Source organism: Asparagus officinalis, chromosome 10 (assembly GCF_001876935.1).
Source record: "Asparagus officinalis chromosome 10, Aspof.V1, whole genome shotgun sequence".
NCBI classification, from domain to species: Eukaryota; Viridiplantae; Streptophyta; class Magnoliopsida; order Asparagales; family Asparagaceae; genus Asparagus; species Asparagus officinalis.
Genome location: NC_033803.1, coordinates 2,269,604 through 2,286,318, shown reverse-complemented (window position 1 = coordinate 2,286,318; position 16,715 = coordinate 2,269,604). Strand labels below are relative to the sequence as shown.

At 37.3% G+C, this 16,715-nt stretch overlaps 2 protein-coding genes and 1 pseudogene across 2 annotated transcripts; 2 read left to right on the top strand and 1 right to left on the bottom strand.

Moving 5' to 3' along the window:
• LOC109825099 (la-related protein 1B-like) lies at nucleotides 1-5,923 on the top strand. Its single transcript, XM_020391826.1, has 6 exons — nucleotides 1-124; nucleotides 291-745; nucleotides 825-963; nucleotides 1,058-1,148; nucleotides 5,183-5,278; nucleotides 5,427-5,923. Exons 2-6 carry the CDS (start codon nucleotides 682-684, stop codon nucleotides 5,517-5,519), a joined length of 483 nt encoding a protein of 160 aa, XP_020247415.1. The 5' UTR covers nucleotides 1-124; nucleotides 291-681; the 3' UTR covers nucleotides 5,520-5,923.
• Nucleotides 7,307-9,856, top strand: LOC109826231 (GDSL esterase/lipase EXL3-like). The gene is made up of 5 exons (XM_020393243.1): nucleotides 7,307-7,617; nucleotides 8,386-8,516; nucleotides 8,608-8,841; nucleotides 8,986-9,241; nucleotides 9,519-9,856. The coding sequence occupies exons 1-5, from the start codon at nucleotides 7,359-7,361 to the stop codon at nucleotides 9,707-9,709; spliced, it is 1,071 nt and encodes a 356-aa protein (XP_020248832.1). The 5' UTR covers nucleotides 7,307-7,358; the 3' UTR covers nucleotides 9,710-9,856.
• On the bottom strand, nucleotides 10,817-13,295 carry LOC109825442 (annotated as a pseudogene).

Below are 16,715 nucleotides of genomic sequence, written 5' to 3'. Positions count from 1 at the left end.
GAGCCCCGTCATGGACGCCGCCTCTTGGCCTGCGCTCTCAGATTCCGCGAAGGCCTCGGCCAATTCGTCGTCGTCGTCGGAATCGTTGAAGTCGCTCTCGGATGGATCGGCCTCCGCCCCCGCGGTGAGATCTCATAAAAAATCCGATCTTTTGCTCATTGAGGTTTTGATTGATTGGGTTTTAGTTGAGATTAGAGGAGATATTTATCCAAAGTCAGGATCTTTTCTCATCCAAAGCTGGAGTTTTTTTTATCCAAAATTAGGGCTTTTGTTGTATCTTCATTTCGCAGGTGCCAGTGGCATCATCGTGCCATGTAAAATCTGAGACTGGATCTTTGAGCCTTACACCGGTTCAGAATCCAGTGTCCCCTTCCCGACGGATCGCCGGAGGAAGCGGCAGTGGAAATGGAAGCGGTAGTGGTACACCAAGTGGGTCGGCATTGGCCCGGCGTCCATGGAGATTCCGGTGGCTGAACCTTCTCCTAGAGCCCCTCGGAACGGTGGGCCCCATTTCGGTGGTGACGACCGTCGTGGTTCCGGTGGCGGCAACAGAAGAGGTCCTGCCACCGTGGGGGGCCCCAACCATCGGCGTGACAGCAGCAGTGGAATCACCAGAGAAGCCATCATCCTCAGCCACGAGGAGGGTTTCGGTCATTCCCGAGGGCCCCACCGCCGCCGCCAATGTCGCCGTCCATCATGAGGCCTCCACTCCGGCCGTTCCCTGGAAATCCCATGGGCTTCCACGGTATGAAGAATTTTAATGTTCTTAATGTTTTCTTCATATACTGTGGTGGTTTGATTGTATGCATTGTCTATTTTAACAGATGTGCCTCATCCTATCTACATTATGCCTCAACCGCCGTCCGTACCTTTTGTGCCGTATCAAGTTCCAAATGCCATGTTTTTTCCGGCATTGGATTCTCTGCGTGCTCAACTGTTGCACCAGATTGAATACTACTTTAGGTCATTGGATCATGCAAGCAGAGTTTGATAATTGTTTGACGAAGTGGTTTTAGATTTTATAGTTTGAAAGCACGTTGTTTTTTTGTTTCTGCAGTGATCAGAACTTATCTAAAGATGAATTCTTGAGGCGGCATATGGATGATCAGGGTTGGGTTCCTATATCTGTGATTGCTCGCTTCAATAGAGTAAGGGTTTTGGTTCCTTTAATTTGTTCTGGATGTAGTCGCTTCCGCATGCATTCCTTGACGAGGTTATGGTTTTGTATGTTATTTCTTTTTTCTTGTGGATGGCATAGACCCATATACATGTTGTAGTAATACCACGTACCTTGTTATGTATCATGCCTTCATTCTCTTTCTTGCTTTCACAAGGGCACTAAATAGTTGGATACATTTTGAGACTCATATACATATTGTAGTAGAAGTATGTACGTATATTGTTATGTATCGTGCATTCATTCTTGTTCTTGTTTTCACATCGGAACTAAATAGTTGGATACATTTTGAGATTGTAAACTTTCTAGATTATTTGGTTGAGCTTGTAGGAATTTTAGAAATCATCTTTAAGCTTTTTTCCCATGATCATAGATTCACAGCTATGCACGATGTACAACCAAATATGATGTGTTACTTAGCTCTATAGCTTTCAGTGTAAAAAGCCATGGTCAAACTATTTGATCATGATCAGAACATTTAAAGCTCTTATATACCAATTATTGTTAGATCTTGGATATTGGAACTGTTAAACTAAACAAGTAGCCTTTTATCTTGTCCATATTGTGCCCAGTCTGTGTGTAGCAAGACTTGTTTTTTAAGCATTGTTAACAATATTGATCAACTTGAGATGGATGGAGCCTCAACTAGGTTTGTCTACCGTCAAATATATCAGGCGAGTCAAAAAAATATTCCTCTCTACACACTTTTACCACCTTTCCCTTGCATAACATGGCTTTCGATAGGATGCCAGTCTTATGCTTAGAATCAACATGTACAAGAACAAGAAGGCATGTGCCAGTCTTGTCCTTAACTAAACTATAAAACTTAATATATTTTACTGAGTAATTATTCTCACTGCAAGCACATGAACACTATGAATGTGTTTACTGGTATCTGGAGTGAAGCATTGCAATTTCTTATATCATATGTCTAACTACAACGCATGAAACTACAGATGATTATTAGTTTATTAAATTTTGTGTGTTTTAAGAACACTATGTAGTTGTAATTTTTAAATTTATTGTATGATATTCTAATCAGACTGGCTTTATGGAATGCATATTATGAGCCTAATTTCCTAGCCTGATCCTGGCCTGCAAGCTCATGTTTATAACCCAAGCTTGGCCTTTGTTATGCCTCGCTATACAAGTTACAAGGCAGAATGACTTATCAATAACTGCCTTCAAGTGATTTAATTTGTTTTCTTAAATTGTAACTACTGATGACCACCCAATTTCCAGGCATTTGTTTGAACAACTTTTCATTCATCCTAAATATTATTACCTTTTGGATATATTCCAATTCTTTTGTTGTCATCAAATGATCGATAATAACTATATTCAACTAAGGTTATTCATTGAGCTCGACAGGTTGTGATTTAGGTTGTTGTTTTTTGTTCACTTATTTAAATCACCAAGTATTTAAATTTTTAATCTTATTACTACTTAAATGATTTGTATATCACCTGTTTCCATATGCATTTCTGGTTATCCTTTTGTTTGTCATCAAATCATCAATAATTACGATATTCAACTAAGACTATAAATTGAGCTGGACAAGTTATGATTTGAAGCGGTTGATGTTTGTTTATTTAAATGAGCTTTATATTTTGCTTTTGAACTGTTTAAACTTATAATCTTAGGACTTCTTAAATGAACTGTATATTACCTTTTGTGCATGTACATTGTTGGTAACAGTTCTTTTGTTGTCACCAAATCATCATGGAAGGGCTCAAACTTTTTACTCTATTTCTTTATGATAAGATAACATATCTTATACTTTCTAAAATGTTCAATTATGTTCTATATGATTTTTTTTAAGATGATAGATGAGTCGCTTGTCATTGAAGACGATAAGCATAGAAAGTGTATTCTTTGGCCTTAGTTGTACAAATAAAGATTCTTTACTAAAAAAACTGTTCTCTTTTTTAATTTTTTTCTTGGTTCATGAACTCATGTTCTTAGCTATGAAGTATTATATCCTGTATTGTTTAGGGGATAGTCACACTGAGCAAAAGAAGATATTGCAAGAATAATTTAGTAATTTTTGCTACTTTCACTTTTCTCTTTCTTTCTTTTTTGTTTTCCATTTTTTCCTTCAAAAAATCAGCTTTTATAAATCAATTCTAATACCTTCATCTCATTTATAACCAATTTATCCCTCGCCTAATTCATAGTAGGACATAGTCTTGTTTCTTTTTTAAAGAACATATTATCGTCTATGTCGTTGTAAATTTTACCATTCTGCAAGGTGCAATTTGAGATGCTTCTTTTTGAAATCTGTCCAACTATATATGAAAATTATCTATTCGTGCCATTAATAATATGAAACAATTTCTATTTAACGTAAGTTTTATAATTCTCATGACATCAATCCTTTCTTTCTGGTGATTCCCTTTTGTGATGGAACACTTTTGGCTGTAATTATTAGCAACATCAAAATATGTATATTTTAATTGTTGCTAACTAGCTATGTTACATGGGTACTTCTATTTGAGCGCCGTACTGTACCCAACACATACCTATACCCGTACCCAAACTCCTTGGACACTTCTTGCATATATGCATACATTCATTCGGGCATCTGCTCTATTATGCAATACATGTTTTAATTTAAAACACTTGTCATACATTTTTTGAACATATATCCTACACTTACATATCCACTTCTTGAAACTCATTGGATGTGGGTTAGATTCCGATCTATGATTTTAAGGGGTCGTTTGGACGTCTTGTTCAAAAAGTAGCGATTTTCCAATTTATAATCCACATAATAAAAGAAGCACTAAATTTTTTTAGAAATATTATAAGGATTTTAATTCTCATAACATGTGAATGAAAACAATATTGATCTAATGTAAACTATTAGTTCCAATATATAATATGTATGTGTAAATATTTATATAGCTGTGTCGCCGTACGCTACCTTTTACAAATTTGCCGTGTCCCGTACCCATGCCCGTACCGGCACCCGTTCCGGTACCCATGCAACATAGCTAACTAGTAAGCTCTGTCTTTTATCTAATGTTTTTGAGGCAATGAAAGCTGCAGGCTTATTATTATGTTTGAACATGTCGACAACTGCCAATTTTCGTGACTATTCATTGACATATCATCGACATAAAATCAACACATTCTAACCTAGAAGATATCTAGCATTCATCAAAGCAATTTATAAGTTATATCTTCAATGGATTCCGATTATGTGCATAATATGAGTCTTATAAGAATTCAACCAGTTATAATGTCAGGTTGCTGAAGGTTTCTGCATCATTCTCTTCCTCAAAGTTTAATAATTGACGATGTTAACATGCTTTCAATTTTTATGATGTGATGATATGATTTGTATTGGGTTACAACTTTGACCAAGGACCACATCATCTTTGTGCCTGCTGAAGTAATTGTCAACTGATGCCCCTCTTAGGTATTTAATAACCCACGTCATTGTGCTTATGTTCATCCAGCACAGGAACAATGTCTTGTTATGCTTGGTTCTTTATAGCATTATAACTGTAACGGCTCTGTCCCCATCGAGAAGTGTTCCCTGAATAAATACCAACATCTTAGGATTGCTTGTTATTAATAATCTTAGAACTATGTTGCAACCGCAAGGATGGCACAAGAGTTCCTTCAGGAAAGGAAAGACAAAGTTCCAATGGCACAGGAATCTGACAGTTAAGTCAAGAATCTTATGGAGTATAAGTGACAAATTCTCCCTACTTTAATCTATCATTCGGTAGGATTCACCAGGGTATAACAGTTTTTTATATATGGAGGGATATCTTAATGTTCCTTTAGCTCTCTTTATAGTATCTTGACTGGTTTAATAAGCTTGCTGCATAGTTTTCAAGTATTTGATTTGTGTTTTTGTACGAAACATCCGCCTTTGCTTCAATTTTGTTTAGTTTCTTCAATTTTGTTTCAGTTTCAGCTTTCCCACTAGTGTCCTTCCAAATAAATTTTGTTTACTTTTGAAGTATATTACTTGTTGGTGATGTTTCCCAGGTGGCGCTATTAACTAACCAACTGATGCAATTAACTAACAACATACAACAGTTTATACTGGAGACTATGCGTTTGTCAACCGTAGTTGAAGTGCAGGTAAGCGTCGTTAGTTGTTGAGAATTACTAGTTGAAGTATATTACTTGTTGGTGATTGTTTAGCGGTCACAAAAATTTATCAACTATTACATTATCCAAAATGATATGTACTTCATTGTAACTGGTTGTTGTATGTGCTCTATTGCAGGGTGAGAAGATAAGGAGGCGAAATGTTTGGGGGAATTACTTGCTAACTGATGGTGTGGCAACACGCTTAACAAACCTCAACATAAGGGGTTGATACAATTACGACGCGTTATACTGGATCAGATTTTGGAAAACTGAACGATCAGAACACGAAAGATCAGGTGTGAACGGAGATCCTGAAAAGGGATGGAATGGGAGCAGACAATTTACTATGTTTACCAGATCAAAATCGACATTATAAAGGTCTTGTTGGGTTAGTCTGGTTCAAGAGTTAGGGGCACAACAAATTTTGATAAACAAAATTTTGTATGACTGGAGATTCTGGTGCCCTAGTCGAATCTTTCAAAAGAAATTTTATGTATTTATCTGATGTTCCATATAGTTTGGGTGGACGTTGTGTTTGGATGGACATCCAATTTGCCTCAATTTTTTTTTATTGAAGGATAACCTCAATTTGGAGCCTTATATAAATTTTTCGCTTAGATGCCATTTTTTCAATTTTCTTTTGTGTGTTGAGCATATAGTATATTTATCTAAAGAAATGTGGCATTCATTAGTAATTGAGGGGCATACTTGCGCCATGATCTCAAGGGTTTGTTTGCTTTATCAACTAGCTTGTGGAAATTGTCATGCTAGTGGTAAATGAAGTCCTTATGTGATCTCTTTCAATGCTAATATACTCGACTGCTCAGAGCACTAGTTTAAATCTAGCAAAATGCAGAGCATTGATTGTAGTTTGTTGTATATAGAATCGTGCTTGTTCGTTCTCACACGGAGAGTCTTACAAAGTGAATGTCTCAGAACCCCCCTCGCAACTATTTTAGTTTGAGAAAATCCCCTTTCGTTTGGATATATTGTAGATAACTTCACTCTATTTAAAAATATAAAATGACTGAAATATCTCTTTGAAAATCAACCCATTTAGGTAAAAAAACCAACAACCAATGATTTTTTTTTGATTAATTTACAATGTTTTTTCCTCTCTTTCTACAATCTTTCACATATCTTACAAAAATCAGAGTAATTTTCTATGATTGGAATATATTTTCGTCATTTTTCAGTCACCTACTTATCAAGTGTCATATTAGACCTAACAGTGTCAGCTTTCAAGGCGAAAAGTGAGAAGAGTTCGTGGTTCCCGAATTTTTAAATTTGAGAGGGCTTATCTACAATATGCTCGGGCCTGAAGGTTGTTTCTCAAATTAAAACAGTTGAGAGGAGTTTTCTTGAGCACACCTCATATTTAACGGAGGTTAAGTGAGAAAAGTTCAGAAGTTATCTCAAATTTTTATAGTTGGGAGAGTAATCTAGAATATTTAATGAATATTTAGGATCACATCTCTAGTATTCTTAGCATTTGACAACTAATTATTACAACAAAACTTGAAAAAAAAACATGGCTTAAAAGTGAATCTATGAGGTTGATCGTAACCAAAAATAAACGATCAAGATAATTTATATATAAATTGACAATCGAAGATGTTTTACTTACAATGATCACGTTTCAAATGTGGTTTCCAGAATAATTTTTTTTTTCTTCCAGATATTAAAGCCCACAAATGCGCGCCCCTTTCAGCGTCGGTGTTTAGTGATCACCGTCGACAACGCCCGCAACTGTTTGACGTAATGTCTCCGAAAACGAAGCGTTCGCCAACCGCACGCTTAATGCACGCAAGCTGATTGCAAAAATGCATCAGCGTCTCAGTGGGCCCGGCCGATGACGAGGCCGAGTCTCCCTCTGTCCCTTCACCGCCCACAGACGTACCCTTGACGATAAAATTATGCATCCGTCCACCAAATTTTTTTAGCTCTTAACGCTCCATATGCTGGAATTTGATGAGTAAAGGCACGTAGAATCCCTTCGCGTTCCCTATATAAGAAACTCAACGACAACTTATTGTTTGCAGCGAATAATTTGTTCCTTAGTTTCGGCATGCATTTCTCGCCGATGCGGGCGTCGCTTGTTTCCGTTCTCGGTTGTGTTTGTTTCGTCTCGGTTTGTGCGGGCGGGAACGGAACGAGCAGCAAGTACCCTGCGCTGTTCGCTTTCGGCGACTCCATTTTGGACACGGGCAATAATAATTTGCTGCCTACCATCGCCAAGTGCAATTTTCCGCCTTACGGCAAGGATCTTATCGGTCATGAGCCAACCGGCAGGTTCAGCAACGGAAAGGTCCCTTCGGACTTCGTAGGTAAAAAAAAAGATTGACTGACCGTGATTATCTTTGACGTGATGTTGAGTTACAACTTGGTTTCTACGTTATGTTCTCGAACGGGGTTTCATATTTTAAACGGCGAGCTCTTACCTGCGTTTAAGTTTTGTGCCTAAATTAGAAAATCCATGTCGATATCTATCAAAATGAGATATAGATGTGAATTGGATGAGAGGAAACAAAAAAAAAAAAAAACAATTCGACGCTTACCAATATGACGGTAATGAGTAACACGCGAAAGTATATAGCTCGCATGACACTGAAACTGTCTCAACAAGAAGAATTCTGAAATTAGTATTCACTACTGTCGCCTAAAACCATAATTATAAGGCTAAAATGATATCAGTTGTCTGGCCAACACATATATCAGGATGTTCGTATCTGTATCCGATTTTCTTATCTATGTCCTTGTCCATGCATATATAGGCACATCCGACTAAATGTTTTGTACCCACATTCATGTCCAACTCGATACGACATACTTGCAGATATCGACATCCGTTCGCACCTCTGAGTACTACCCCAGCCAATAATCCGTACTTTTGACGAGTAGATAGTTTATCAGTGACTAATTTCCACAGTCACAGTCGTAACTTCCGCAGGGTTAATTTTTCTTTTTCTGCGGGCTTAATTGCACTTAAATACCCTATATATAGTTTCCGGCACTTATATACCCTCACTTTTTTTGGCAGCACTTATATACCCTAAAGTTTTTGATGATTTTTTTTTTGGGTGTTTGAACTTCAGCTTCAAAGCTAGGCATAAAGGAATTATTACCAGCTTTTCTCAACCCAAATTTAAGCAATGAAGACATTCTCACGGGCGTCTCTTTCGCTTCTGGTTCGTCGGGCTATGATCGTCTCACCTCTGAATTACTGGTACACAATTTACGACATTTCCCTGGTTAATACTTGACCTTGCTTCATTTACCCTCCCCTTAGAAATTTGTGTACCTCGTTGTGATTACAGTCGGTGATATCGATCCAACACCAATTAGAGCTGTTCAAGGACTACAAGCAGAAGCTAGAGGCAGTGACAGAGCCGGAGAGAGCAGAAATGATCATCAGAGAGAGCCTGTACTTTGTTTGTTCAGGGAGCAATGACTATGCAAACAACTATTTTGGCGGAACCTTGAGAAGTGCTGAATATGATATTCCTTCATACACCAGTTTCCTAGTTGATTCAGCTTCAAGCTTTATTCAGGTAAGTTAATCTTTTTAGGTTTGGTTGCACAGAGATCATTGTTGTTTTGCACTTGCTACCCCTATAGTTTCATTGTTGCATATAGACCCCTGGGCTATTAATTTTTTTTGGCTTTTTTTTATCTTACCATCTCTATTCATATAGGACCTGTACAGTTTGGGTGCACGCAAAATTCTCGTTGCTGGGCTTCCTCCTCTTGGGTGTGTACCAAACCTGAGAACTCGTGCAGGAGGAGAGCAAAGAGACTGTGTATCTTTATATAACCAAGTTTCAGAAGATTATAATCTCAAACTATCTACAATATCGCAAATTCTTCAGAAAAAGCTCGCAGGCTCGAATATTGTTTATGCAGATATATATCACCCTTTGCTTGACCTTATTCAATACCCATCAAAATACGGTAAATTAAGCTTCATGCGCAATATTCATATGAATCATATCTTCATTTTCACTAAATATTCTTGTTATCTCTATTATACATCATTGTTTTGTTTCTTTTGAGCTTACTACCCCTGTAGTTTCATTGTTGCAGATTACCCCTGTAGTTTCATTGTTGCAGATAGACCTTGTAGGTTAAAATAACTCGGAGGTCTATCTGCAACAAGAAAAGTACAGAATAGTCCAAAACATCGATGTTATAGGGGGGTTACGTGCAATTAATACCAAAATTTTTGTAGGGTTTGAGGAATCAAAGAATGGCTGTTGTGGCACTGGAGAGTTCGAACTTGGGCCGTTGTGCAATAGAAAAACAGTTTTGTGTCCTGACGATTCAAAGCTTGTATTTTGGGATAGTTTCCATCCTACAGAGAAGGCATATGGGGTTCTAGTGGACGGGATCCTGCAAGAAGCCCTGGGGAAGTTTTCATGAATAAAACATTTTTATGTCGTATTATTTGTTGGTGCAATATTTATTCATAGTAATAGTATATTCTGTTGCTCCTACTTCTGAAGATTGTTCAATGGATCAAGATACTACAGTGTAAGCACTATGTATTATGTTTTAGCTTTTGTAATAGTTGGGGCTAAGGCCCTGTTTTCCCATAAATATCTTAATAATAAGGAACATATGAAGTATGTATAAGTTTAAAAGAAGAGGCGTACAAAAAACCAGAGTTAAGCTAGGCTACTACTAATAGTATCTGACATGCGAATACTATCAACTCAATTTTAAAACTGGGAGTTCGTAACTGAAAATCTAAACCGATTAACATGATCTACTACACATGTGCTCAGAAACAAACAAGGGATTTTTATGTGTTTTAATCATATATCAAGCGGAGAAACTTTAGAAACTTCATGGAAATTTTGATACATTGCTTTTGACGACATATGATATACATATGTTAATGATGTTGAATTTTTTTTTTAAATTTTTTTATTTCTAGATAGTTCATATATACTAGATCATGTTAAGTTCAGATTTTCAATTCCAAGCTCTAAATTTTAAAATTAGGTTACTAATATCCATATGTTGAATATTATTAATAGAAACGTAGCTCAAACTCTAAAAAATTATGCTTAATACTTGTTATAGTCGTTTTAGTGCTAAAAAGTAATTTCTAATTAATAACAGACAAGTGTCCCACATTATGCGTAATCGAGCCAGCTCTTCACTTCAAGATAACCAAAGACCTAGCTTGGACGACTCGACACGCCAACATCTCGCGAGGGCGACTTGAAAGGCATTACATGTCAACCATTGGCTAGGTCAACTTCTTGATCAACCTACCCGACGTCTTGCGAAGGTGACTCAAAAGGCGATATTTATCGACCGTCTACCGGACGAGTAGAAAGGCGACGACTACCTCGAGCCCCCTCCCGCGTTTTGACACCTAATCACCTCATAATAAATATCATTAAATACATGATGGGTGTCATCATTCCTCTGCCCCCTATAGTTTTTATGACACATTGGACCACGTCGGTACCCCAAGCCCCTAGGCACTTCACATTAAATGCGGAAGTGACATCCCCTCTACTTGCCGGCCGATACCTGTAAAGCAAATGCTGACTTGACCACCACCCCATACCCGGTCAAAGTTACCATCCTACCACTCTATTACCAATATAAATATGGTTACTATTGTCAACATAAAGGTAAGATCCTTATCTCTACCCACAGTGCTTAAAAACTTTTTCATAGTTCGGTTACTTCTCCACTCAAGCAAATTACTGACTTGATCGTCGGAGGAACAATCGGAGAACCCAACTCTTCTTACGATTTTCTATCTGTGCAAGGAAGAACAACCCACCTCAGGACCGGACATTCGGAGGGTTAGAGGACCTCCATCAACCTAATAGTTTCTTTCGTTGACTATTTGATACCAGTCATCAACAATACTATAAGAAATATGTAAATTTCCTAGAACCTATATCTCTTGACAAAACTATTTCTAAAACCAATGAATACATTTGATAAAAGCCTCTCTATGTATCTTTTAACACGAACTTGGACTGGATTATTAATGCTCGTCCATTCACACTCTTAGGTTGGAAATCTTTCGTCCGGACTTGAATATCTAAAACATGAAGATTCTTAATTTGTTGTTTGCGGAGCATGATTTGCAAGGAGAATACTTATCGCTAATGAATTGGATGACTACATATATAATTATATACACTATGATTGTGGGGGATAGGTGAGCAATGTTCTAGGGAGAGAATTTTAATTAGTTTATGATTATGGTTAGGACTATTCACGTTTTTGACCCTACAGACAGAAATTAAACGCTATGCTATAATGACAAATAGTGGCAACAAAAAAGACAAGATTAGTGCATATAAGAGATTGTTCATAATTCTTCACTGATTACTAATGAGGTCATGACCTGATTCTACTCCAAAGACGCATGTAATTATATTGATTGCCGAATCACCTAAAACCTCCTCTCTTTATGATTGTTACCTGTCTTTAATTCTCTTCTCTTTATGATTATTGTTACCTGTCTTTAATCATACTAGCATATCAACACGTGCAAGTCTCTATTAAACACATTAGTTATGTTGTAGTTATCTATCTAAATAAATTATATTTCTAGAAAAATATTATTTAAATTAAAATTCATTTTTTCGAGAGCAGACGAATGGAAATGTTTTGGAAGTCTGAGACCTGTATTAGTTTCTTTATTTATCACAAATTCAAATAACTGTAAATAGAAATCTACCAGCTACGTACGTTAAAGTGAAATGCATTGCCATTTTATTTAGTCAAATAAACAGTGTGGGAAATCCCTCAATCTAAGCCTCTTTTTGGCCCTCAATCCTAAATTGAGGGCTTCGTCATCTACGAATTTGACAATAATAATGTTTAGCCCCAACTTTTGGGATAACAATAATAAAGGATACAAAAGAAATTGACAGGTAAGGATAGCATACCACATCAACAGGGGAACCAATACAGATTGCAAAGAAGCCAACCCCAAGACCAAATAAAAGATGGGTAAAGACATTGTTAGAGAAGCCGGGAATTTTCAATATGGTTTGTGCAAATCAAAAAAATTACGGAGCAAATAAGAGACAACATTAAAAGGATACAAAAGTATCCAATGAGAATCTTCTTTGACAACTGGAATATAAACCTGTTTCACTTGGTCATAACTTGCTAATTCTATAGCATTTATTATAACATTACGTGCAACATTAGGACCAATCCTAGTCCACAGAGCACCCACTCCTTCCTAACATTTTGAAATCTTTGACAACTTTAGTAAAATAACATGACTGAGAAAAGGTAGAATTAATTGGAATTCAATATAAAACCTATCTGACTATAGTAGAGTAAGCATTCAGAGCTCCTGAATAACGTCCTGGTACACCCGCTGGAAGCTTGCCTTCAGCTTGAAGTCGTACTTTCACCAAATCGGTTGGATTAGCGACTGTTATTGCTATAGCATCTATTTGAAAATTATAAGACAAACATGTTATAAAATTATCAGGAGTAGCCCAAAGAAGAAATCTTACCTTAGAAATTGTAAAAACTCAAATGTAAACTGGTCAAACAGATGCAGTTTCACTAACACAGATATTATGAATTAAACTATAAAATGGACCTAGATCTACCAGTTGTAAGGCCAGCAAGTATTTTTTTGGTTAGAGCCTTAGAGGAATATCTCCAACGAAATTCTCACCAACATATAAGGATTTAACCTAACAAAAGAGCCAACAACCGACAAATAAGGAATATAACTATCAAGCAAATTCCCATTTGATAAATAGTATAAACTTACCGACTCATACAGTCCAATCTGTAGGCCTCCAAATACACATTGACGATGTAATCCTAGCACAATACCTTTCCAAAGTGCTGCCAGGTCTTATTCTCTAGCAATTGTAGATACAGTGCCTAACATGCCTCTATATTTTGGTAAAGACGCTACATCTCCTGAAACCGCTTTCTTTTGAAGCCGAAGCCTTAGTTTTGCAGTATCCAAAGGAATGGTGCAAATCTTGCACATGAATTTATTCACAAATCTACTAATTAATCTCAAACTACTACAAAGCTAATTCTCTTATTCAAAAACTAAGAAATATATTTTACAACCTAATTTCAGCAATAATTAGAATCTAATTGTTTTAAGCGAGTCACAAGAAGAGTACATTAAACTTGATAGAGGCAAAAACTCAAAACACCTCACACTTGGAAATAATAAGAAGAGTACATTAAACTTGATAGAGGCAAAAACTCAAAACACCTCACACTTGGAAATAATAACACAAAAATAGCCTCACACTTGGCAAAAACTCAAAACACCTCACACTTGGAAATAATAACACAAAAATAGCCTCACACTTGGAAAACCAATGGAAATGTTCTCACAATTGGAAAACCCAAACCAATGCACACACATTTGGGAAAACCCCAAACGAAAAAAGAAAAAAACACACTAACAAATCACCCATTTTTGAGTCAAGTGCGCGTCGCGTGCACCAAGATACCACTGATACTATGTGGTAATTCTAAAAAGACAACAAAAGAATCATATCAGTTATCAAATTATCAATCCGCTTCTCTACACAAGACAACAAAGTTTTGCTCTATGAAAAGCCATCATCATCAAACTGAGCTTATTGAAATCAGTAGTAGTAAAGACAGATAAGAAGAAGGACTAAAATTGCTAACCAGAATAGTAGGTGGTTTGATGGAGTATGTGAAACAAATCATATTTCTAACCTAATATTACTTAAATAAAGATCTAATCCAAAACTGAAAGGCATTAGTTTATCTAGTTAGAAGGTAATCGGTAGAACATTATCAATAAGTGAATTTATCATCAGCAACTAAGGCAACATATTGTAACAATGTCCTGTTGCTACGAAATAATAACACAAAAGGCATAACCATATTGTTTGTATAATGTGTTTTGTAACGGCAATATACAACTTTGATGTTTGTGGAAAAATTTGCAGTAAAAGAAATGAAGGAAAATTGATTTGTATTCCTTTAATCTCAGTTACAATTGGATTTCCTGATTACAAAAGAGAGGAGAATGAATTTGATTCTCCCCTTTGTTTAATTCTGGGTTCTTTACGGTGGCGATGGAGTGCCTCCCTCGAATGCTCGCGTCGAGTTTGCTCTCCATTGACGATTCGCACGTCTTGATTCACTGGAACATGGTCTTCTCTTCACGATTTGACGCTGTGGAGGACTTGCGTGGTAAGTTTGAAACTCTTGATGAGTTGATTGATCTTAATCGTAATTGGTTAGACAAGTCCAGGATCTCTTCTTTGCTGCCCAAGAGCAGGATGAAAGATCCCCCTCGAACTAAGCTGGTTTCTTAGTTATTTATAGGGGATTAAGGGGTGTAACCACCTCTTTAATTCTCTCCTAAGTGGGGCTAATGGGATATAACCGCCCCTTAAATCACTCCTGAGTGAAGTTGTGATCCCCTTAGATCGTGGGAAACGGTTTTGAAACCGTCAAACTCGTATTTGAACAAGTTAAATGCAAAATCCACGTTCTGGCATGAATTCTGCGTTCAAACGCAGAGTCTGGAAGCTTGTTTGCAGCGTCTAAAAGCTGCGTTTGTAGCATTTGGAAGCTGCGTTTGGCAGCGGATGGAAGCTGCGTTGGTAGCTTTCGGAGGCTGCGTTTGTGGTCGAACATGAGCTGCGTTGGCAGCTGGATCTGAGCTGCGTTTACAATGTTTGGAGCTGAATGTGAGCTGCGTTTGTAGCCAGGTTTGACCTGCGTCTGCGGTCGAATTGGTGTTGCGTCTTGATGATGGTACGCGGGGAGGACTTGGTTTGAAGAGATCGTTGATTTGTAGTCTCTTTCTGTCAGAGCGTTGTAAAGATCATCGTTTTGTAATCTTTACTTTAACTCTTTGATATGTGAGAATCATCAGATTGTAACTCCCGATGTTAATTGTGAAGGTTGTTGATTAGAGCTTTCATCAGTTATTGTAAAGGTCGTCAGATTGTAACCTTCATCGATCAACGTAAAAGTTTTCAAATTATAGCCTTCTGAAAGTCGTCAGATTGTAACTTCCATCATCGGTGTTTAATGAGGAATCAGCTATCTATTGTGATTTTTAGACAGCCTATATTTGACAATAAAAATGTAAACTTTAGGAAGTAGAAACAAAGCCATTTCAGTTTGTGGAGGAATTGATAACTTGAAGAGTGTGATCAGCTCCTGTAACAATAACTCCAAAATCCACATCTCGGGCCTGTATAATGCTCTTTCTCCAGTGTCTACTAAAGTCCTGTGGCATGATACAATTTGGGAGAACTGGAATTACCCTAAGCATAATTTTGTGTTGTGGTTAACAATCCAAAACAAGCTTCTTACACAAGACAAACTTCAAAACAGAGGAATTATTCAATCAAACTGCTGCAGCTTATGCTCAGGTACTAATCTGGAAAATAGAAATCATCTATTCTTTTCTTGTTCTTTCTCACAAGAAGTCTGGAATGAGATTACTAGTTGGCTTCAATTCAAATGGAGAACTTGTGATTGGGATTTGCTTATGAACTGGTATTGCAACAGATTGAAGGGGAGGGGTTTCAAAAAAAGATTTAAAAGAATGGCTTTATCCACTTCAGTCTACTGGATTTGGAAAGAAAGAAATGAGAGAATCTTCAAGCAAACGTGTAGAACTCCGGAAGTGCTGATCAAAGAAATTAAGGTGGAGTTGTTTACCATTTCTCTAAACAGCTCTAGGCCATCTGAGCTCAAAGACTGGCTGACCTCCTTATAACGGTTACACACTGTGCACACTTTACAAGTTTCTGCAGAGCTATGCTAATACTGGACTATTCTGTGCCAGTACTGGATGCTAATAGTTTTACAGGAAGCTGGAACTATTGAATTTCCTACAGATACTTGTATTGTATGCTCCTCCCTTACCTGCAGATGGGTTTTGTGCACATGATATACTCGCATTGAAGCTCCTCCCCCTGCAGATAAGCGAAGGGTGCACATGATTATCTGTAAGGATCCATATTGAGAAGAAGAAGCTTCTACTTGGAGATGATTCAAGAGATAAATTTTGAGGCTATGCACAGTGGTTTGTGTGCAGGTTTTGATAAATATAGCTCGGCCTTGAGCGTTAGCTACAAGTTTTAGTTTGTTATCTCACTTACATATATATGTTCTTGAGATTCTTGATGTACAAAAACTTTACGTATTGGTGATGAATAAAATTCTTTCATTTACTACAAAAAAACACGAGCTCTTAACAATAGATGTTTAATTTTCAAGCATTACTCAGTAAAGAGCAGAAATAAATCATCATACTCATAAACAGTAACCCACTCCTCACCCGGCATCCCGTCCCTCGTTGGGACCCGCTGGCTCGTCGTCGGGACCACAACCAACGCCGACGAAGATGTCACCACCCCATCCACCAACGACCCCTTATCCTCTCTCACCG

Coding starts and splice junctions, on each gene's coding strand:
- LOC109826231 (XM_020393243.1), top strand. CDS start 7,359: ATGCATTTCTCGCCGATGCGGGCGTCGCTTGTTTCCGTTCTCGGTTGT. Junction 7,618..8,385: donor GGTCCCTTCGGACTTCGTAG/GTAAAAAAAAAG, acceptor TTTGAACTTCAG/CTTCAAAGCTAGGCATAAAG. Junction 9,242..9,518: donor TCAATACCCATCAAAATACG/GTAAATTAAGCT, acceptor AAATTTTTGTAG/GGTTTGAGGAATCAAAGAAT.
- LOC109825099 (XM_020391826.1), top strand. CDS start 682: ATGTCGCCGTCCATCATGAGGCCTCCACTCCGGCCGTTCCCTGGAAAT. Junction 964..1,057: donor CAGATTGAATACTACTTTAG/GTCATTGGATCA, acceptor TTGTTTCTGCAG/TGATCAGAACTTATCTAAAG. Junction 5,279..5,426: donor CAACCGTAGTTGAAGTGCAG/GTAAGCGTCGTT, acceptor GCTCTATTGCAG/GGTGAGAAGATAAGGAGGCG.